Source organism: Triturus cristatus, chromosome 8 (assembly GCF_964204655.1).
Source record: "Triturus cristatus chromosome 8, aTriCri1.1, whole genome shotgun sequence".
NCBI classification, from domain to species: Eukaryota; Metazoa; Chordata; class Amphibia; order Caudata; family Salamandridae; genus Triturus; species Triturus cristatus.
Window position 1 is genome coordinate 1,242,979,585 of NC_140591.1, and position 24,430 is coordinate 1,243,004,014.

The window sequence follows — 24,430 nt, forward strand, 5'->3', positions numbered from 1 at the left end:
ACACTATCCTCTGGGTTTCCGCTTTCCAGAACAATCTCCGCAACTCTATTTTGCCAAAATATGCCTCAGGTACCTCAAAGGGTGTATTTTGTAGTATATACTAAAATGTGGGTAGATATAATTTTGTATAAAGCCGCACTTCCCAGAATCGTTAAAGGTAAAGTGTGCCATTTATTAACATCGCCCCGGAATGCCCCTATGATCCTGTCGAGGTTCTTTTACTGAAATACTTCACTGTTAGTTGTGACCTTTATTCCTAGGAATCTGAAGTCTTCCCTTGTGACATTAAGGTTTCCCCTGACCTCCTTGGTCACATTCCAGTTGCCCAATGTGTACAGGATGGACTTAACCCAATTTATACGATACTCTACGTACCTTTCACATTTACACAAAATTGATGGGATTGCCAGGATAGTAGCCTCCGGGTTGGCAATATATCTGTCAAGACATCATCCAAATATAGCTAGATTTTTTCTGGTTCGCTGGTCTCCTACAGAAATCCCTTGATGTCTGCTCTATAGTGAATCCATGATGCTAGGGGCTCCAGGCAGAGAACAAACAAAGGGACGAGCGGGCAGACCTTTCTCGTCCCTCGACCTAGTCTGAATTTATTTGAGAATGTACCATTCTCTCATCGCCGTCCAGGCTTTTTTATAACCGGGCTACCCACTGGCAAAATTTAGGCCCAAAGCTTTCCAGGATCAAATGCAAGGATGTCCAATCTATGGAGTCAAGCCCTTTTTCTGTATCCTGTAGGAGGATAGCCCTGGCTGTTGGTCCCCTTTAATGTCCGACAGCCATGCCTTTAATCGCTCCAGGTTTAGGAGAGCAGTTCTTCCTGGCCTAAACCCCATCTGGTCTTGGTGTATTAAGGATGTAATTACACTTGCCAGCCTCTTTGCCAGAATCTTGGCTGGTGTTTTACTCTCTGTATTTAACAGTGAGATGCATCTACACGAAGCACAAGCATCTCTGGGCTTGCCTGTCTTACAAATTACCACTATGATTACATGCTCGAGGTCTGGTGAAAGTTTCCCTTTGTCCCTGGCTGCATGAAATAAATTCCTCAAATGTGGTTTGAGAAATGGGGCCAAGAGCTTAAACATTTCCACCGGGAAGCCATTTGCCCCATGCGGTTTCTCAGATGTCTTAGCTGCCAGAGCCTCTTCTATCTCTTTAATAGATAAGTCTGTCTCTAGAGCCTTACGATCCACTTCAGCCAACCTCAGGACCATTATTTCTCCCAGGAAATTTGAGATGTCTTGCTTGGTCTGAATAGGGATGATGAAAATATCTTGCAAAATCTTTTACTATATCTCTATCTGAGTTGATCAGTTTACCCTCTTCTTTTTGCATATCCTTCCCCATCTTGCCTCTTCTCTCCTCCCCAGCTAAGTCAGCAGGCAGCCTGCCTTATCCCCTGTTTCACAGAGCTTTCTCAGTATCGAGAGATGAAGGTTGCGGGCTGCATTCTGAGTGAGGTTGCGAAACTGCTCCAGGTTGTTACCAGTTTTATATAAACCTCTAAGGTACCCATTCCCAGCAGTTTCTTTTCAGCTCTATAAGTTGCCTCTCTAGGTCATGTTCTTGTTGTACCTTACCTTTCTGATTTACTGCCACCGTGTTCTGATCTGTGTCTCAGATTACTGTTTTGTATGCCTCCCACAGTGTTACCGGGGAATCTACTGGCACTTAATTCTTCTCATAGTGAAGTTGGGTGTCTGCCTCCAGTGTTTTGACTATGTCTTTATCTTGTAATGCCTATGTGTCTAATCTTCACTGAAGATCCATATTCTGCCTATGTGTCCTCAGGGTGATTTGCAGTGGGGTATGATCTGATATACCTGTAGCTAGATTTTCCGCCTGCCTTCAGTTAGTGGAGCTCATCTGCTGGCAGGAACGCATAGTCCAGACGGGATAATGTCCCATGGGCCCCCATTAAGAATTAATATTGTCTTTTATTCGGGTGCTTCTCCCTCCACACATCTCCCAGCCCCATGGCAAGTGCATAGTGAGCCAGGTATACCGTGTTGTCTGTGTGCTAGGCAGGTATCATTCATGATGCCTGTGCATCACCTCATTAAAGTCTCCTCCTGCCGCATGTATGACTGTGTGAGGTTATTAGTAGCCATCCCAGTTTGTCCATGGTTTTTCTTTTTAGTATGGGGGTGCTTATACATTCACTACAATTAGACCTTCCATATTTCCCTATACACCATGCAACATCGCCAGGGTTAACCCATTGCTTGGTTGTTTGGAAGGGGGGATATTTCTTAGCTAGAATGTCCATCCTTCTTGTTTCTCCCATGTAGCCAGCATGCACCAGCAGTACATACTTGTCCCTGTGTAGGCATTTACAATTATTTCCCAACAGGGGTGTCTCCTGTACCACCACTATATCTAGGGAGTGCCGCCGAAGTATAGCGCAAATTCTCCCCTTCTAATCTAGGGGTCCAGTCTATTGACAATCCATGAAAGGACTTGTAATTGGTAATCCATTGAGGCGGCATGTGTGTTTTGCCTCAGCTCTTCGTTCAAGTCTCCCTCCATTCTTCGTATCTCCCTCCTCACTTTGCTTTGTCATCTGAGGTGTTTGCAGTGTCCCAAGTGTGTAACCTGAAACTTTATCCCCTATATCCCTTCCGCACCCAACTTTTCCTATATGTGGCCTCCGAACTACCCATACACCCAACTCTGGAAAGGTCTGTCACCCTTTCGTCCCCTCCCTCATGATCCTACCCCAAGATATTAACTACTAGGTCAACATACCCTCCTCTACCCTAGGTTCACCACCTACCCAACACAGTCCTGCATCATCGAATGAATAGTCAAACTCAAAATGGTTGGTTGTCCCAGGCCCTTCCGCCCTCCCGCTACCCTCCCTCTGTGTTTTGGTCCTCTCTGGCTTCCATGTCAGTGCATCAATCCTCGGCAGGGTCTTACCCTGTCGCTGTAGATGATTCCTTCTGTCTGTGTAAGAGTGCCTCTGTGTGCCTCGACTGTCATGCCTGTCTTCCTCCCAGGAAAGGCTATTGACTGGTCGATGGTGGACTTGGGATGTCCCTGGGGCTTCCCATGGACACTTCTTGATGCCAAGTGTCCCCCGTGCCCCCGCCCGGCACCAAGATAAACCGCCACCAGAGGGACAGTGCATTCCACTTGCCCTCAGTCATTCTTTACCACTATCTGGTTTTCCCCATGCTTGGATCGTTCATCCGGTTCACTGGGTCCTCCTGAAGCTGGTACTGCAGGTCTTGAGGAGGCTGCCTCTACCAGGACTCCCCAAGCCCTCTGGTGTTGTATCACCTGGTCTTTTCTCTCCCTAGGACCCTCTATGCCTATCGGTTACTGGGGTAGTAGCTCTAGGCCATGTGTTATCTTCGTCACAGGTTTCACCCCCTACCGAAGTTTTCGCAGTGATGTCTGTGTGCCCCTGCCTTCAACACATGCTGTGCTCTCTCCTTGACCTTTCCTGGGCCAGTCTGGTTTTTCTCTCTCTTGTGGGATTATTTTCCAGGCCCTCCGGGGCCAGCGCAGCTGACAAAAGGGGGCTGCTTCTGCATTGGGCCCCAGCATTTCACCCGGCTATCCGACTTGGCCCCGTCACTCTTCCGGGCCGCACACTGCTCCCAGCCAAGGTGCAGGGCCTTTAAGATTCTCTCTGGGCTTAACCCTCCACCCGCACCTATTGCCTCTCTTCCCAGGACTTGAAACGCAAGCTTCCAGCACAGGGGCCTACAGGACCTTGAGGCTCTCTGCTGTCCCTGGGAATTTCCCCCCTGCTTGGTCACAACTCACCGCTGCTACGTGCCTCACCACGGTCTTTCGTCCCCCACCCCCCAACGGCTTCCCGGGGTGGGGTTGTCTTCTTCCATAGCTTGTGACCCAGCTCTCATGACCTCTTTACAGGACCATCTGGCCCACACCTCTGTCCCATCTAGCCTGCTCCTTTGCAACCGAATGCCACCACCTTCTCTCATGGGCAGAAGGGGTCATTAGGCTTGCTTTTGTCAGGTTCCCTTCCTAGACCTCCTCAAGAGTCACGGAGCTGGTGGCAGAATCCAGTCTCCAGCGCTACACTTCCTTCAGGATTTTAACAGATGGCTGTTGTGGGAGCGCCACAGAGTGGTGTCTGCCATCTTGCACCTCAAACAATGCCCCTTAATGATCTTATATGTTTGAGCCAGGCATCCTGCGGTACATTATTACAGTTGACTAGGATTGAACTTTTTTCCTTGAGGTTCACAATCATCTAGAACATCCTCTAGTCTTTGTTGAAAGTGGTAAGCAACTCCAGCAATTCTTCATCATTTTGTTTCCTTTTTGCCTTCCAGACGGTCTTTTTGTAGCTTTGCTTAGTTTATTCACCTCGAGTAGTAGGTCAGACTCATGAGAGTTTCAATTTTTCTCATTTTCCTATGTAGTACACGTCACTGTTCCCTCTGTCTTTGGGTACCAGTGGGTTTAAAATGTAAAATTAGTGTGTGCCAGTTTTTCAAGTGCCCCAATTCTTTCAGGGTGCTGTATAGTAGTTCCTTTATTGCCTCCCAAGTGCTGATTAAATATGTATCCTCAAGGTTCCCAGAGTTATATTTAATGACTGACGTGTCCCGTTTCACTCTTTTCTAGGTACCCTGATTGGTGGAAAACTATACTGTGTGAATCCCTTGTATAGGTTTGTTATTAGCTCTGAGTATCTTCTGTGGAAGGTGATAACTTTCGGTTCTGCTTTCTGTATCAAAGCATTTGATCTTATTCAACAGGTTGAGCAACATGAATGTGTAGTCTAAAACTCAGAGTTGGTTTATGGAGTTAAAAGTGGGCGACATTGAGTGGAAAGATGCACAATATTTCTAGTTGTTTTTTTCTCTGTGGTGTAATTTCTTGGGGTGGAACCTTCATCCGGTGTTTTCATTGAAATGTTGAATCTCCAAGTGGACTAAGGGGTGAGATTTTAGTAAGTCACCTGTAAGTATCCGTGAGTGCTCCGTAAAGGGGTAAGATTATGTTAAATTATTTTTATGTATGTTTTTCATGTTTATGGCGGTGCTGTGAGAATGGAGATGTCCGTCAATGTGTTCTGTTGACCTGTAAAGCAATTGAGTCATCTCTAGTTTTCCTGGGCAAAATCTCCGTCCATCTATTGTCCTAGTTAGCAGTGTCTCCTCTGTGCTTGATCCCCAAAAATGTAAATAGGCATCATTTCGTTTTTTTTCACGTGGTTCAGTTGGTGTCATTTGCATTCTTAAGCATAGATAGGCATGCAGTCTGTACCAGTTGTGGCTTTTATCTCGATCAAGGTTGCAAGTGGGGCCATTTTCAAATGATCGTTCAGGAGAATGGTTGGATAATGTTCTTTCTGTGGCTGAGTGACTGCGATGTCCCACTACTCGAAGAGCTTATATTTTGATATTACTAAGTTGGGGATCTTATCTGTAGTCCAGGTGACAGTTGTGGGCCCATTTTGTTCCAAACCTGGGGAGGGAGGAAATGGATTCCTGAAATATGGCTGGAGTATAGATGTATTAAATCTTTGTGCACAGTTTTTGAGTTGACGTGTCCCCAACAATTAGTTGATGAGACTGAATGAAGCCTTTTATCAATTGCGGAGACGTTTGTGTCGTAGTGGTGTTCAGACTTTGCCTCTGTGTGTAATTACTACAAGAAGGTTTATCCCAAGGTGGGTTGTTTGAATTATTCTGAGGTGTATTTTTCACCGATTCTGTAAATGAATCACTTGCAGTAGCCTTTCTTGATGCTATTTTGTCAGTCTTTGTTAGTGTTGGATTAAATATGGGGAAAAATTGCTCTAACTTGTTTTGTCCTTCTGTTTTTGCTGTTTCTCTTTTATTTTGTTTACTAAATTTGTTTTCTTTACGTTTGAACATATTGGATAAATCGTTCTGATTCATTTGTATATTTGAGATGTTTGAGATTGCAGAGTTGCCTGGTTCTTGTTCAATATTTATTTCTGTTTGAGTAAGAATCAACCCTGTGTTACTGTCCTCCATGATTAATTAACTAGGATATATAGGAGCTGCATGTATTTCAGCCTTATGCACAATTGTTCTGATGGCAAACTGATGTTTTTTCATTTTTAATTCAGTAATTATTGATTGTATGAGATGTAAATCTGATGTAATACGCCGCACTCTGTTGGAAGGGCAAGATTTATTTTCATCTGTTAATTGGCCGATTTTGCATTTGGTTACATAAGCGTTTGTGACTAGGATGCGCTGCAACTGTGTGCCTCGGCAAGAAGTTGGTTAACTGCATTTAGGTGCTTAAACCAGGAATCAGTTGCTGCAGTGTACTGTACTAATGTTTCCAATTGATATATCTTTAAATCGATTTCGATTACAATTCCGAAGCTTTGCTGTAGAATCTAAAGCAGTGAATAGATCTTTCCAGATACCTTGTCCAAGTTCCTCCTGGTGTTTCGGGCAACAATGCACCATTAGTTGTTCCCAACATTCAATTTGATATGTTCTGGGGGGTGTTAGACATTGATTGTTTAAGAGCCTCACATTGTTTCAAGTCTGGAGTAGCCTGTTGAGTCAAATCCATTTGTGTCTTTGAGGTAGGAGTTAAAGATGTCAAATCTTTATTCCAGTCTGAGGGGCTTCCTAACAAAACAGAGGGGTGCGGGGTAATGTTTTTTGAGAACTGAAAACATGTCATTAAGTCACCTATGAACGGCTGTTCAAGCCCTTGTGCTGATTTTAGGTTGTGTTGAAGATGCTGACTTTTTTTAAAAATATTATTGCACCAGCCTTTGTAATGTGCATTGTGCTTTGCAGTGAATGTTAGTTTGTAAGCCTTAATGGCTTAAGATGAGCGTATTGAGCCAAGATTGACAGAAATGAAGACATTTGACTTGGGACCCAGAAAGTACTAGGAAGTGCTAACGCCCGGAATTAAAGTGTCAGGCTCACAAAGTGAAGTGTTGGTGAGCGTACCTCAAAGTTTTGTTGCCCGTGCTGCCAACTACTGGATGCCTGCCAGCTGTACTGGCTTGTGTGTCTTTGTTGAGGGCGCAAACTCAAACCTGCAAGCTGCACTGGCACTGCCCTGGTCCACCCTTATGTCATCTGCTAAAACCAAGCGATGTGGCTCCCTAGACCACCTGGACGCCGACTCTTCCAGTTCCTATCTACTCACGTCCATCTCATTGATCAAGGGGAAGGTGGGAACAGTAGACCTGGTTGCAGAGGATACCAGAGGGTACGGGTGGTAATGGCTATTGGTGACGAGGGAAAAGGGGGCAGGGGGGAAGCAGAGCAGAAACACACCTGCTACCTCTGCAGGGAGTGGGGCCCTTACCCCCTAATCGTTACTGGGCTTTGCTGGTTCTCCCAGGCTCCTTGCCATTACCACAGCCTCCTCCTTACTTTCATTTTGTGTTCAGCGTGTGATGGGACATTACATTTGTTTTCTCAGGCTTGTTGTAGGCCCAGCAATTGACAGCTGGAGGGCAGAAGGCATGTTACGGCCCTAGATCGTGCCCATGTGGGTTTTTTCTTCAGGATGTGGGCTAACAGCCATAGCTGCTGACTTTGGAGCTGGGGAATCAGGTTCGCGCCTCTGCGTTGGCTCAGCATCCTGTAATTCTGGGCAAATCACTAAATCTCCCCGTGCTTACCAAAAAAATGAATGTGTCCTTGTGTAATGTAACTGGTGCTCATGTAAAGTGATCCAATACCTTCGGGTCAAGTTTGCACTATATACTGCAAACCCCCCACCAGCAAAAAGGCTGCAGCACGTGCAGCTACAGGCCAGTAGACTTTTGAGCCTCCTCGGGGTACAGTGGTGGTGTCCGCAGGGTGGTGCAGCGGTCTTCAGAGATGGCCGTAGCAGTGTTAGCCAGCAAGATTGTTGAGCCCCTTATGATGGGTACTTTGTTCTCAGCCCCCTACGCAGGCGGACTCTCCTTCAATCTACTGCCCAGCGATTCGCTGCGCTGCCTCTCCTGCTGTTATACGTCACAAGAAAATGTTACTTGTAATCCTTGTTCTGCATTGTAGGTCTTGCCTCTGAAATCATAAACTACCTTTCACCCCAGACACATGCTTCCGTTTGGGATGACCTATTCTCTCTGTTGCAAAAGAACTCCTGCTGTGAAGCAAACTGCCTGTACTGTGCATGCTGGGTAATGGGAGCTGCTTGGCTCCCTTGAAGTTGTGTTTTATGCTGGGTGGAGCTGATGCACTTTTGACAATACACTCCCCTCTCTATTCACTTTTAGCTTTAGATTGTGTTTTTACAATGATATGGCACATTTGTACATTAAATGCTGCAATGTTGTTTATAACATAGTATTCTTCATCAAAAATGCAGTTAAAGCCTGCCTGTCAGTCTTGTGGAGATGTCACTAGACCGTCAACACTGATGAGGTGGCGAAGAGAGATAGAATTTCATATTCTGTCATAAAATGTTTATTGCAGGTGTTTTTGAAGAAGATATCCATACTACAGAACCACTGTACAATATTAACTTTTGTTTGTCCTTCCACTACTTTTATAGGTAATTTATGCATAATGGCAGTGATACATGTATACGGTTACAAGAAGATTCACATATTATCTTTCCTTAGAGAAAAAACTCAATTAGATAAACGTTCATGTTATGAAAATCCTAAAATCTCTTAATTCCTTTACAGACCTCGCTGGGTGGTTCCAGTATTACCTAAAGGGGAATTAGAAGTTCTCTTAGAAGCTGCTATTGACCTTAGCAAAAAAGGTATGTTTTCAGCTTATTTTAGTTTTGTTTTTTCTGCATTGTTATATCTGCTTGAGAAGGTACGCGAAGTGTAGCGTGGGTTCGATTTGCTGCATTGCCTGTGATCGGTTCCGTCACACTGGATCTATTCCCAAAGATGACCTAGGAGTCCCATTAGTTAAGAACGTACTTCCTTCTCACTTCATTCGTGAGTGTTCGCTGTGGCTAATGCTACTAATCGCTGTGAGAGGTCAATGCAAAAATATTGTTTTATATATGCGTACTTGCATTTATTTTGCTCTCAATCATGTTATCTTGAATCCTATGCTGTTCCAGAGTATTTAAGACGATAGGATGCAGAGCCTCTAAGAGTTTTGAAGTCACTTTTTGTAGCTGTCTTAATTTGTGTGCAGGTACTAAGAACTCTGAAACCTCCATAATCCCTCATCTTCCGGTGTAGATTTGTTTTTCCCATGTCGCACAAAGATCTTTAGAAGACAACTTGCACTACATTTTTATTGTTTAGCATTTTGAAGGTACTCTTTAGATCCTGCTTAACAAAATCTTTTTTTTTTTCAACTCTACCGCCGCTAATTTTTCTTGAGCATTGTTTTTTTCTCTGCTAAAGGTTTGTGCATCTTCAGCAAAAGGCTGCATAATTCGAATTTGCAGGATTTAACTTGGTAATCATCAGCTTCATAACCGGGCGATATAATGTTATAATTCAATAATATACATGCAGCGAAGTCAACATATTGTTTCCTGACTTTACTTGCAAGGGGTTTGAGCACAATGGTGAAGAGGAGGGGGGAGAGGGGGCATCCCTGTTGTGTTCCCCGATGTGTGTGTATCTGCTCAGACACCTGTCCGTTTACTTGGACAGGGGCTAACTGTTTGGGGTAGAGGAGCTTGATCCATTGCCACAGTGTTTCTGGCATTCCCATTCTCTTTAAAATTGTGACTAGATAGGGCCATTCTATTGAGTCGAATGCTTTGGCAGCATCAAGGAGTACCGCCGCCACCTCCAACTCTGGATTCAGCTGGTACTGCAGTGTGAAGATGGTGCGCAGGTTATGTGCTGAGGACCGTGCTGGTATACAGCCTGATTGGTATGGCAGTATAAGGGATTGTATTAATGGCTGCAGTCTCATGGCTTTGATTTTTGCTAGGGTCTTAACATCTGTGTTGATGAGTGACAATGGGCGGTATGAGTCACATCTATCTGGAGGGTTGTCTGGCTTTAGCAGCTCTGCTATCATAACCTCTCTTAGTGTTGGTGGTAAGATCTTTTTATTATATGCATCCACATACATTTCCATTCGATGCAGGCTTATCAGTTCTACATATTCTTTATAGAATTCACTTGTGAATCCGTATGGGCCTGGTGCCTTACCATTTGGTAAGGCCTTCATTGGATTCTTTCACTTCTTGCAGTGTGGTTGGCTGTGCTAGATATTCTCTGACCATTTGAGAGCCACTCTAAAGCTATGTCCTCTAGATATCCTATAATTTCCTGTATTCTCGCAGACTCTTGGGATGCATAGAGGCTGCCATATACCTCTGCAAATGTTCCAAGTATCCCTTTTGCGTCATAATGGTCTTCTTCTCTATCATTTGTAATCTTTATAACTGTCTGCATTGTTTTTTCTGGCCGTACTTTATGTGCTAGTGTGCGACCAGGCCTACCTCCTTCCCCGTATGCTCTTGCTACCTGTCGATGCGACAGATATTTGATTTCACTTTCTGCAAACTCATTATAGTGGATTAGGTGTTTCCTGATGCTACCCAGAATATCCGCACAATATGTACGGTTGTATTAGTCTTCTAATTGTTTTTTTGTCTTTAAGTTCTGCAGTTATGTACGTATGTCCCTCAATAGACCTGCGTTCGTACTCATGCAGATACCTCTTATCGTAGCCTTAAAGGCTTCCCATAACGTACCCGCATTATTCACAGACCCCTTATTCATGTTGAAGTATTCTGTTATGGCCCCTTTAATGGCCTATGTATTGGATTTAATAAGGCAGTGGTGTTGAACCTCCATATGTACTGCGGGGTATATGCGTTGGGATAGCTAGGGTCATTGTCACCTGTTTGTGATCCGATTAGTGTCTTTGGTAGATGTTGAAACTCATTCACCCAGTTACTAGCTCGCCCTGTTGCCAGTTACTAGTCTAGCCAGGACCAACTGGCGTGTACTACTCTTGAGGTGTATGTGCCTTCTTGCTCTCGTGGATTGTGCAGTCTCCATATATCTACCATATGGCATTAATCCATATCATCAAGTATCACCTTAGCCGCTTGCTAGCGATGTCCTGTAGGTATCAATCTGTCATTGGTTACATCCAATGTTACATTTAAGTCTCCACCCCTTAGTATCTCAGTCTGTGGAAGAGTTCTTATTCCATATATTTGTGTAAAACCCAGGATCATCTGTGTTGGGACCGTAATGCGTTCACCATCACCACTCTGGAGCCATGCAATATTCCAATTAGAATTTTATGTACCTGCCTTGATCGTCAGTTATTGTGTTTTCTAACCTGAATTGTACTCACACTGGGCACACTGTGAACCTGCCAGTAGCCCCAGTGGGGAAGCGCACATTAGGTGCTTTCTCACCTTCGCACACATTTTTTGTAAATTTTTCTTGCTTGTCTATACACATCTTTTCAGTAGGGTGTATTTCTATATGGAGATGACTCAAACATTTTTATTGTAACATTAACATTTGGGCACTTGGGACTGGATTAGACTGGTAAAGAGTTATAACCAGCAGCTTGGTTGAGGCAATACCCCCCCTTCCCTGCTCAGGGCCTACAAAGAAAAGTTGGTGGTTGCCCGCTACAGGCAGGTCTTTTGTTGTTTATTGTTGGTCTGTCTTGGTATGCCAATACTTGCCAGATTTTCAGATTTTTCTCTGGTCATTCAAGCCTCTCACATTCCAGGTAATAATTTTTAGTGGTGCAGGTGGTTTTTGGCTATGCTGTGTATATCTATGGCACATATGTTTCCATACGTTTGTCCTTACTAATGTGCATGTATCGTTCCCTTGCAATCTGTGAACTTTTACAATAGTGGCCAATAAAACAAAACCACCCCCCCCCCCCCACCTCCAGCTCTAGCATCCCACTCATGCCAGAGCATCTCCCATAAAACACAACACTTATCCATTTAGTGTGACATGTCTTTGCCACTACCCATGCCTTCGCAGATTAAAACTGCAAAGAATATATAAAGCTCATCACACAGTTGGCCCAAGAGGTGGAAGGGGGCAGCTATGATCTACATTAAGAAAATAATTAAAGTTTGACCCTTGGTCTCAACAGCAAAGTTTGGATCTCGAAAATTAGGTGGTTGATTGAAACATCACTGCGATGCCCATGCTCTCTAGGCTTTGTAGCCATACATTGTAGTTTCTAGGTCTTGTAGTGCTCTGGGGCTGACTCCTGTGTCAAAGTTGTAGCCTCCCGATTCCCCAATCTGTCTCGAAGTGGTTGCCCTTTACATCGGCGAGATTTTACAATGCATCATTTCACCTCGAAGGATGGAGCAAGAGTCTCACATCGTTGGTGACATTTTAATTTTATGTACATACTAGAGCAAGATTTGCTACCTTATTGATTGTAATATCTGCAGAGACAGAGCTCTTTAACGTTTTTTTCAGATATTAACGTGACTATGATTTTATTTAGACAGCGCAAAACGAACGAGTACAAGCTATTCTTAATTTTTTGGAGGTAAGGATGGCATCAGGCATGTAAATGTACACCTACAGCAAGATGGATGATGTATGCCATCATGAGTTAATCACTTCAGGACATGCTTCGTCCACTAGGAATGCTAGCTCATGCTAGCTCATACAGTCTGTATTGTTTGTTGCCTCTCGAAGGCGATTTCAGTTAGATGATTTGTAAAGCAGCAACTTGGGCGTCTGCTCAATGATTTGCTTTTGTAACATTATTTCTGGGATGTCATCTCCATGAAGATGCCCGCTTTGGCCAGACTCTGTTGTAGAATAATTGATAAATTATTGCTAACGTACATTTGCCTCCAATGCGTAGGAGATTGTTGAGAAACGAGGATGCACGTTTTTGACTGTATGGTGCCGCCTTCTCTTGTTTCTCACCTTTGCTTTCTAAACTTTAAAAGTCCTGGTACCAGGACAACAGCTTTTGTATCATTCAGTGGTAGGACTTTTCATTCACATGCCTATAACAAAGGAATACAAATAGTGACTGTGGCGAGTACGTTGTTTTTATCACCATCTAGAGAACTATTTGCAGGACCTTGTATAACAGTTATGGATGGTTAGGTTGTCCTCCTTTGTTCCAGTGGCATTGTTCAGCGTCTTACTTTATTTAAGGTCACTTTACTTAAATTATATTAAACAAGTGTAGTGCTTGAAGAGTCAGAAGAACTCGTAATTATTTGATTATTGACCGGAATGTCGAAAAAATGGCTTTGAAATTAACACCTAAATTATTTTATATTTGTCCGTAGGTCTTGATGTAAAAAGTGAAGCTTGCCAGAGATTTTTCCGAGATGGGCTGACAATATCATTTACCAAAATTCTCACCGATGAAGCAGTGAGTGGTTGGAAGTTTGAGATACATGTAAGTATTTAATATATTTTGCCGAGTAAAGTTTTGTGTGTATACGGACTCTAAGAGATCAGAGAGTGCTTTATAACGTTTTTAGCATTCGGTGAAAACCTATCTCTGTGAGACACACATTAGCATTATAAAATAGCGAAACTGTGCCAAACGTATATTCAGCACTGTGATGACTCTGGGTAATTAAGTAGGAAATTAAGAAAATCGCATTATATTTACATTAGTACGATGAGCAACACAACTAGGATTGATGTAAAATAGCCCTAGTCAACTATACTATTGCCCAATAACAAAGGAGAAATAGTTCCTTCAGTTCCTCTTGACGTTTTCCCATGAGGTTGGAGCTATTATTTCTAGGAGGTTTGCCTTCCAGACCCAGTGTATATTTAACAAGAAGTATTGCTTCAGTGCCTTTTCTTTCTTGAATGTTTGGGATTTTATAAGGAGGGTTGCTGTCCTTCACAGTTAACGCATCCAGCATTGTCATTTTTCTCACAGTCTAGTTTGGAGAGACTGCATGGATACCTTTGTAAGTTAAGCAAGCCAGTTTGAACTGGCTTATAGCTTAAATCGGTAACCATTTGAGTATACGAAGGAGTAGGATTAAGTAGTCAAGTTTCTTTGCACCCGTGATGTGAATCGCTGCTGCGTTAAGGGGTCTTTAAGAGGGACCTGGTGTAACTTTTATTTCGCAGAGAAGGGAATTGCCACAATCTAATCTTGATTGTACTAGGGCTTGAGTCACTTGTTTAAAATATTCCACAGGTATTACGTGTTTGATTCCTCTTACTTTCCTGCTGGAGTTTTGCCCCTTTATATGAATGTTTATATATACTTGCGTGTTTTCTATTACAGAAAATGTAGCGGTATAAGTTGAATAATTCGCAGGGACCTGTGAAATGCTTCTCATGTTTTGTGGAAATGGCATCATGGCAGCCTCTGCAGAGCTTCACCATTGCCTATTGTATAAGTGAAGAAAAGCTACAGACATATAGTATTCTTAACCGATGTTCATTGTTGAATTTGCAATTTGTGAAATCTAAAAAAACAAATAAAAAAAGAAAAACGCTTTCTAAATGTGATCAAGGCACCTTGATAGCTCAGCTGTACCAAAAGTAGGAGCACCAGTCTATGAGCATAATCTCTGCCTGTTTAATCAACAGTCTGTTCATGAGCCTTATCATTCTAATTGCAGTCAGGGCCCATTGTAGCAACCTTTATGACTGCAGTTCTTCTTTTTTTTTTTATCTGGGTAGACGGGTTGGTGTTTGGGACAGAGAGAGGGTAAACACTGGACAAACCGGTTTCTCCATGGGCGTGTAGCTACACCTCCAGGGCGGGCTACCAAACTCCACACGAAGAGAAGCATTCCGCCATCTTGAGAGTGTGCAGAGTAGAGCCCTCAGGGATAGCTAGTTGCCACACTTCACAGGAAGTTGTCACACTTCACAGGAAGTTGTCATGAGACAGAAGGATCCAAGTAGGCCATTGGCTAGTGACCTTGATGTCCCCTAAAGGGCACTTTCTGAGCATGAAAGGATCTCGATTGGACTAGAGAAGAAGACTGCCCTGCTGAACCTGTAACTGGCAGGGAAGAGGCTGCACCAAAGTTGGACCTCACCTGCATCTTCTTGGGCTAGTGAAGGAAAGAACTGTGCATGCTGTTCCCTGCTCGTCTGGAAATTGTCCCCCCAGACCAACCAGAAGTGGAGACTCCAAGATTCAGTTGGCTGACTTCCTGTTCACAGCACAGGGCCACAAATGCTGAAGTTGAATTAGTAGCCCAGATCTCCTTGATCATCGTTCCTTGTCGCAGTACAGCCTGGGAGATTGAACTCAAAAGTTGCCCCTGAGCCTGTCTGACCAAGGAGAGCTATTGGAGTGCAATTTGGTCACTCAGAAGGAGAGTTAATGCCAAAAGAAGGAAACCTCCTTCTGGGTTCATTGTGCAAGGTGACCAGTAGTCCAGTGGCGATCTGACTTTTGCAGGACCAAAGAGGACTTCAAGCGATGTTGACCACGTGGGCAAAGTTGTCTCACCAGGGACCAAGGAGAAGCTCCAGGAAAGCCCCTATCGACCCCACAACATCTTCAGCATCCTTGAGCATCTTCAGTAACCTGTATCCCTTGCATCAGGTCCACTCCATAAAAGTCAATGGCAAGGGACCACTAACACTGGAACTGGACTTAAGACTACACTTCTTTGTTAGGTAATTGTTTCTTCAGACCTTACTGGTGCACTTGACTGGCTCCCTACTGGAGTTGGTCACCCAAAGTAACTCTAAGAACCCGCATTCCACTTTGACCAAAGTTTTCTTGAAAATGTTTGTAAATGTCCAGTTAATTGAAATTGCTAATGCTGGTTTACAGTTAAGTGAAAAGTTGCGGTGTACGGTTTCTTTAAAAAGCTAGATCTCCGGAACCCTCCGATCGGTGTGGTGTCCATAAATTCATAAATACAGTTGGTGTCGGATTTCTTGAGATTCGGTTTCTTTCTTCTTCAGTTGTTTTGGTGCTGTTTAATTGCTTTACACTTTTTCCTTTGTGGAAGCCTGACAGCTTGAAGCCACAGCTGCCAAGGTTGAGCTAAGGTTTGACAAACTGGACTGGGCCTAGAAAGGTTTGCAGTGTATTACATGGTGAGGTATCTGAAAGAGACACGTTAGTGATAGATTCCTTACTTTAGAATATCCCCAGGCGTCCGGCTGGATCCGGAAAGTTTTTTTTTTGCTAGCAGTACCCCTGCGCGTCAGTAGGTGGCGTCGTGCAGCTCCGCGTCCCTCGCTGGCGTCTTATGCGCCGAGATGACGTCACGGAGACTACTTAGGCGCCACCCATGCGCGCTGATGTCAGTTCTTCCCTTTTCCGCGCCAGTAAGCGCAGATCCGGTTAGAGCACGTACCTCAGTCACTTTTTGACTATCTTTTTGAGACTTTTTGTCTCCTGTCAGTGTTCTACTCTGGTGCACGTAGGGATGCCTGGTTTTAAGTCTTGTGGGGCCTGCCGTCGCAATATGTCGGTGGTGAACCCCGACGACGTCTGACTACTGCCTGGAGAGCGACCACGACTCCCGGGCCTGTTTGGACTGTTTGACCATGGCCTCAAAGGCCTTGCGGGAGCGGCGCCGGAAGCTGTTTGAGGTCCGGAATTTGTCCCCGCGCCGCTCACGGTCCATGGGCCGCTCCAGAGAATGCTCGCGGGGCTATCATCATTGTTCTTCGGGCTCCAAGTCTTCCCCCTTGGATTCGGGTAAGAGACGACACAAAAAGAAGTCGAAGAAGCGTTGTCGCTCTCTGACATCCCTCCCCCAGATGCGGACGAGGGGGACAGGGGTTCTGCCCCTGCGGCTCCTTTTGAGCCCGGGAGTTCCGCGGCCTACCCACCTTACCCGAGTCCGTCGGCGACTCCTGCTCAGGTGCAAGAATTTCTTGCCACCTTGGGCCACCTGTTTCGGCCTCGGACTGCCACCGGTGCGCCCTCGGGCCCCGCGGTCCCGTGTAAGGATCCTGTAGCGCCGCAAGATCCCACGCCGCTAGCCCCGGCCACGGCGCCACAAGGTCCCACGCTTCCGGCCCCAGCGCCGCCCTTGGCCCCACTTCCGGCACCGCAGTGGGTGCCATTTGTTCCGCCTCTGCCCAGGTTCTCAGACACTTTTGTCTCTTCCTGGGATCCGCACTGGGACACTGTGCCGGTTCGGCCCCGTCCTGCGCTGTTCCCGGTGCCGTTGCACAGGTGTTGCCCCAGTGTCCTGAAGAGGCCCAAGCTCTGCTGTCTCAAGCTGTTGCCGAGGGTAAAGATGCGGCTATGTTCGCTATTCGGTGTGGTTTGGACACCGCGGACTCACTGGGTAGAGCCATTTCTAAGACTGTGGCGCTTCGTCGCCACGCCTGGTTGAGATCTACTGGGTTCTCGCCAGATGTACAAAGCACACTCATGGACATGCCTTTTGATGGCACCCATCTGTTTGGCGATAAGGCTGGAGCGTTTTAAGATTATGCGGGCTACGGCCAAGTCCTTGGGTCTTTCTACGAAAAGCCCAGCCACTCCTGGTTTTCGTTCCTTTCGTGGCCAAGGCAGGGGCGCCCAGGTACGTTCCTTCAGCAAGCCTGTACAAAAGCAGCAACAGCGCGTCCGGTTTCCGCAGGGGCAGGTCGGGTAATCAGCTCTGCTTCTACCTCCAAACCTTCCTAATCTGAGCTTTATGGAGCACCCCACGCCGGTGGGTGGCAGCGTCTGCCATCACCTCCCCCACTGGCACCCTGTCACATCGGACAAGTGGGTGATGCAGCAAAGTAGGGAGTTGTTGTTATTCCCACTACTTTCTGGTCCCCAAGAAGGACAAAGGGGGTCTGCGTCCCATCTTGGATCTCCGGAACGTCAACCGCTTCCTCCGGAAGGAGAAGTTCAAAATGCTGACTCTGGCTCAGGTCTTGGCTGCCCTCGACCCTGGAGACTGAATGTTAGACTGGGGAGGCCACTTGGGAGAGGCGGAGATCAGAGGACTCTGGTCTCAGGCGAAGTCCCGGCTCCATATCAACCTTTTGGAGCTTCGGGTGACCTGACTTGTACTGAAGGCATTCCTTCCCTTTGTCGGGGGAAGTGTGGTGCAGGTGTTCGCGGATAACACCACCGCCATGTGGTATTGCACCAAACAGGGTGGGGTCCTGGACCCTATGTCAGGAGGCTCTGTGCCTCTGGATATGGCTGGAACGTCAAGGCATTACCTTGATGGTTCAACACCAGGCAGGTTCTCTGAATACCAGGGCGGATGAACTCAGCCGCCGGTGCTTGATGGATCAGGAATGGCATCTGACCTCGGACGTGGTGCAAGGTCTCTTTCAGCAGTGGGGAGAGCCTTGGTTAGATCTATTCGCCACCGAAGAGAATGTGCTATGTCATCAGTTCTGCTTGTTGGAATTTCCAAGGCGGCACTCGCCAAGTGCCGCTTTTCGACGCGAGTGGAGTTGCTGTCTATTGTACGCCTTTCCGCCTATACCACTTCTGCCCTGAGTGCTGAAGAAGATTTGGCACGACTGGGCCCAAGTCATCCTTGTGGCTCCGGATTGGGCATGAAGATACTGGTATCCCGAGCTACTCAGCATGGCGATCGATCCCCCGATCCGACTGCCTGTTCGGGAGGATCTTCTGTCACAGCAGCAGGGGATGGTCCTCTACCCGAACCTGTCCAGCCTCCACCTCCATGCGTGGAGATTGAGTGGCGACAGTTGACATCCTTTGTTCTTCCTCCCGAAGTCTGTGATGTCATTCTGGTGGCCAGGCGGCCCGCCACTAAAACGGTATACGCCTGCAGGTGGAACAAGTTTATGGCATGGTGCACAACTAAGGCTGTGGTTCCCCTTTCTGCCCCGCTTTCTGAAGTCCTTCTGTTCCTTCTTTCTTTGGCCCAGCAGGGCTCTGCTCTGGGCACTATCAAAGGTTATCTTTCGGCCATCTCCGCCTTTTTACGGCTTCCAGATCAGCGTTCTCTTTTTAAGTCCCTGGTTGTTCACCGTTTCCTAAAAGGCATTACGCACAAGTTTCCTCCCGTGCCGTTCATAATGCCTCAATGGGACTTAAACCTTGTCTTGACCTATATGATGTGCGCTCTCTTCAAGCCCCTTCATACCTGTCCTTTGCGTCTTCTCACTCTCAAGACGGCCTTCCTGGTAGCCATCACCTCTGCCAGGAGAGTGAGTGAGCTCCAGGCTCTTTCTTCCAAACCTCCTTTCCTTTCTGTTCATCCGGACAAGGTGGTTTTAAGGACCCGTCCTCCTTTCTTGCCAAAGGTTTTCACACCCTTCCACATCGGGCAGAGCATCACTTTGCCCACCTACTTTCCGCCTCCACATGCTTCGAAAGAGGAGGAGAGGCTCCACCGTCTGGACCCAAAACGTGCGCTGTCGTTCTACCTGCAGTGCACACGACAGTTCCGGGTGGATGACCAGCTCTTTGTTGGCTACGTGGGCGCCAAAAGAGATCGGGCTGTGCACAAGCGACCGTCTCTCGGTGAGTCGTTCTCTGCATCAAGGCCTGTTACTCGTTGGCTAAGAAGGATCCTCCTGTGGGGCTGCGTGCCCATTCTACCAGGGCAACGGCAGCAACTACTGCTATGGGACGTGGTGTTCCCTTGCAGGACATTTGTCAGGCAGCTACGTGGCCCTCGCTGCACACTTCTACCAAGCATTACTGCCTTGACAGTCCGGTCCGGAGAGATGGCTTCTTTGGCCGTTCTGTTCTCCGTGACTTTCTGGTTTAATCTTGTTCGCAGACCCACCACCGGGGTTGGTATTGCTGGGGTATCTATTCCAAGGTAAGGAATCTATCACTAACGTGTCTCTTTCAGATGCACAAGTTACTACTTGTGTAACGATATATCTGTAAGAGACATTAGTTAGTGATAGATTCCTTACCGCCCCTCCCATCCTCACCGTTCTGCGAACTGATTTCTAGGGTTAAGGTCATCCCCCTTTCAGGGCCCTAGTTTCATGGCACCAGTTTCATGGCACCAGTGATCAGTTTCTTGCATGGCTCTGCATGGCTCTGCATTCCTGGCACGGAAAGTCGTGTACAGAACTGCCGTCAGCGTGCATGGGTGGCGCCTAAGTAGTCTCCGTGACGTCATCTCAGCACATACGATGCCAGCGACGGACGCAGAGCCGCACGACGCCACCTACTGACGTGCAGGGGTACTGCTAGCGAAAAAACTTTCCGGATCAAGCCTGACGCCTGGGGATATTCTAAGGTAAGGAATCTATCACTAACTAATGTCTCTTACAGATATATCGTTACACAAGTAGTAACTTGTGCCTCACAACCACAGCATAAACTGCACCACATTTCCTCACACAGGCAAAGCATAATATGGCACTGTATTGCTTTCTTAGGGTATTGGGGTTCTAGTGACATTTACAAACCAACCACAAGACCTTTGGCCTTGTGAATTCTAATGTTACTGGGCTCCTAATGGGAAGACTGGATCTGTGTTACAGCTACTGGTTATGTATCCCATTTAATTTCTCTGACTATCTAAAAATATATATACACGCATATGTTTGTGGCATGAGTGGCTGTAGATAATAATGCTCTGTGTACGCTTGCCATCTAGTGTAGGGCCCAGACATTTGCAAATATGAATTTCTTCAGAGCAGTCTTGTCACAAGACCTGTTGCTACTCATCCCTAAGCCCATGATACACCAGTATAACGGTGCTACCTCAGACTGGTTTCTTCCACCAAGTGGTGTGAACATTTGAGTCCGAGAAGAGGGTTTGAAGTTCCTATAGGGGTAAGGGGACAAGGAGGGAGTGATGCACACTAATACCTCATGGAGACAGAAATGTCCCACAGAAAAGGGCGGGAGGGGGTTTCCTCCCTTTGGGACTAGGGTCCTCTCACACGCAGCCAGCTTGGTGTCATGCTTCATCATTGAGTCTGCTCCTCGTCGGGTCGGCGCTGCAATACCTGACGGGCACCCAATGAGGGGCTCTTTAGCGGAGATCTTTTGTTCCTGCCTTTTGGTGCAGTGGGGATGAAGGGCCTTGAAAGTGTAGATGTGGTGTAGTGGTGAAAGGAAGTGAATAAAATAGGTCAGTTAGTCCTAAAAATACTTTTATTTTGGTAGGCTGACTGCCTGATTAAAACTGTGGATTGGCGGCAATCTAAAAAAAATGAGTTTCAATATCTGCGCAGTACTCTGAAGGGGTCAACATGTTTCTTGCCTGTGGTGTCTGGAGGATCAGAGGCAATTCTTCAGGACCATGTCAAATTACTATCTATACAGGGTGGTGAGGTGGACTACCTACCTCCCACGTCGTAAACCTGTAGGACAGTACCCACAGATGTTGAGCAACCTACGCGCTCTTGTAGCCTCGCCTCAACAGTATCCGGCAGGATGAATGACACCAAGAGTTAGTGTCCAGCACTCCAATGGATGCGCCCCAGGAGACCAACCCCTCGCCGCCGGAACCGGGTGAACATTTGAGTGCCAGCTCCAAGAGCAACTCATTCTATGCCAGTTTCTTCGGGCCAGCCCTTCGACTTTTGGACTCTAAGACTTCGAGCGGATTCTCTATCTCGGGTGCTTCGCAAAGGATTTCTCCATGGCACCCTTGGATCTCCTTTTCCTATCATCACAACGGACCAGCCTCAATGCACAATGATACGAGGGTCTCCTGTCCGTCGCTCACCTTCATATCTTGGAGAATGAGTGGAGGTAAAGAGTGTGGAATACTGTGAGAAAGTGCCATCTTTCTTGCATGGTATGCCCCCACTTTTTGCTAAATTGCTGAATGTACTTTGATTAAGTGTACCCTGGGTTCCTGCCAATCAGGTGCCCAGGGCCTATGTTCCTTCCTTAAACCACACAAACTCCAAATTGGCAAACCCTAGCCACATGTCAGCCTCTGGTAAATGGTACCCTAGGTACCCAGGGCCTTGTGGCCAGGGAAGGCCTCTAAGGGCTGCAGCACTCATTGTGCCACCCTTAGAGGCCCTGTACCCTTACACACACACACTGCCTTTGCAGGCTGAGTGTCTGGGTGCAGGACAAAACAAAGAGTCGACATGGCACACATCTCTGTGTGCCATGCCCATCACCTACACTGCCAAGTCATATGTCAGTCACCCCTCTGGCTGGGTGCCTTATGCCTATGGTGTGGGCACAGGAGCAGGAGCCCTGTGCCCCTACAGTACCCGGGTCCATTCCTGGGCACTGTAAGTGCAGTGCTGCCATTTAAGAGTACATGGTGCTGAGAGCTCGTCAAACAGTAGCTCCACAGCACCATAATGGCAACATTGAAGACTGGGAAGTTTGGTATCAAACTTCTCAGCACATTAAACCCACACTGATGCCATTGTGGGATTTAATGTACTAAGCACCCCAGAGGGCATCTTAGAGATGCCCCCTCACAGCTAACCTACAATCCACGTCTGCTCTGAGGCTGCCCAGGCTGCCACACAGCAGACACGTTGCTGGACCCCTGGGTGGGAGAGCCCCTGCTCTCCCGGGCCTGCAACAATGCACATCCTGGGTGAAGTGAGAAATCTCCTCCCCCAGGATGAGCAAAGGGAAGCTTCAAAGGCATACCGCCATTTGGAGTTTCCCCAGGCCACTGCAACCCCCCACTCTGGCGGGAAGCTTGGCCGGAAACCCCATACAAGGACAGGGGATGTGCCAGCCTGCCCACCCCACCCCACCCCTCAGGTGGGGGAGGCGAGGTGAAACACATCTCCGGGATCTCGCCATCTTGAAGATGGGAGGCCCTACCCTATCAGGATTAGGTTACTGCCCCCCTCCCACAGGAGAGAGGCAGGATAGGGGGTGTACCCACCCCAGGACAGGGACCCATTGGTCCCTGGCCTTCACCTACCTGTAACGCCCCTAAATTTAGTATTTAGGGGCACCCTGAACCTTCCTCCCGCAGATTCCAGATAGAAAATTACAAGAAGAGCAAGAAGAACAAAGACCTGCCCTGCAGCTGCTAAAAAGAGAAGAAGACACCAACTGCTTAGGCCCCAGCCCTACCGGCCTGTCGACTCTCGAACCTGCACCAGCGCGGCATCTCTCGTGGCCAGCAACCTCTCCAACCCCGGAGGACCTGGCTACCTTTTGGCTCTTAGCCCCTGGGACTCCCATGAGTAGAGGCTCTACTCAAGAAACCTATTTTTAACCCCTGGCAGCAGCCCTGAACCGCGGACCCAACACACTCTGCACCAGCCAAGCCTGGCCAGTGCCGGAGTGGACAAAGACCCTGAGGACGACCCCACGGCGACTGTGACCCCGAGTCCGGCACCCAAGGACCCCCCTCGACATCCCGGAGGAAGCCTGCAGCCTCAGAACCAAGTGCCACCCCAACCGCGATCAACCAGAGGGTAAGATTCCCGACGTCAAAAGGCACCCCTGCACCCGGCGCCCTGCGGCCCCCTGTGCCCAATCCCGGGGTACCCACCTAACCTACAACTACCCAACTTACCTCTCGAAGTGGTGGTGGCACCTGAAACATCCTCGTCCCCGAGCCTGCAGCCTTTTTCCAAACCGGAACATTCCCATTGATTTCCATTGAGCGCCCGAAGGCTCAAAAGCACCCTGCACCCAGCCGCCCGAGTGGCCCTGGCAGTGCCCTCTCTACACTAACCTACTTCCCCACTTGCCCTGAGTAAGTGACCAGGAGCCCAGCTCCCACAGCCGCGTGGCTTGCCAGACAGCAGCCACCAACCAAGGCCCCCCTATCCCTCATAGGATAACATTGGGCCTAACTCTCTCTGCACCCGGCCGTCCTGAAACCGCTGAGGGTGAACCAACTGTACCTACCTAACACTGGGGGACCCCTGAGTCCATGCCCGGAATTTCAACTCTGCCAGTCGAGTACTTACCCTTAAACCGCTAACTTCATTTTCCTCATAGGGTAACATTGACTGGCTTTTTCTTCAAAAATCTTCTAAGTGTGAACTTTTCAAAACTGCAAAAATTCACCAAAAATCAGCCAAGTGACAAAAACGAATTTACTCACCTGCTCCTAGGTGAGCTCCCAGTGCTGGATCTTGGTGCCCAGCCCTGACCCTGAAAAGTGTTCACAACTATACTTACCTCTAACTCATTTTTCTCCCATAGGAAACCATTGTCTGCTTTTCTGTGAAATTTCTTCTAAGTGTCTATTTTTGCAAATTTGAAATATTCTTTTAAAATCGTACCATTTCCGCAAACGAAATTACTTACCTGCTTTTGATAAGGACCCCAGTCCTGGGTCTAGGTACCCAGTCCTGGATTACTAAAGTAACGATAAAGTACTCTACCTGCAATTTGAATTTCTTGCCATAGAGATCCATTGAATGTTTTCTTTGAAATATTTTCTAAGTGCTAACTTTTGAAATAGCTAAATATTATTTAAAAATCATTACAGTTATTAAGTCGACTTTCATCACTTGATTCTGAATACTGACCCCAGGCTGGTTCTAGGAGCCAGACCTGGAATTCCAAAAGTAATCTGAAAAGTAATCTATTACAAATAACCTGAATTTACCATTGAGCTCAATGCATTGTTATGTTTAGGAAATAGGATTGTTTATTGCAACCAACTGTGACTGTTTACAAAAATTTATTGC

At 46.9% G+C, this 24,430-nt stretch overlaps 1 protein-coding gene across 2 annotated transcripts in view; it reads left to right on the top strand.

Moving 5' to 3' along the window:
- The window catches only part of USP9X (ubiquitin specific peptidase 9 X-linked), a 1,605,828-nt gene that overhangs the window by 175,650 nt on the left and 1,405,748 nt on the right, over positions 1-24,430 (top strand). For both annotated transcript variants that reach the window (XM_085622934.1, XM_085622935.1), the window contains exons 4-5: positions 8,660-8,739; positions 13,219-13,331. In XM_085622934.1, the coding sequence (XP_085479060.1) occupies positions 8,660-8,739; positions 13,219-13,331 (193 nt within the window). The remainder of the gene's footprint in view (positions 1-8,659; positions 8,740-13,218; positions 13,332-24,430) is intronic.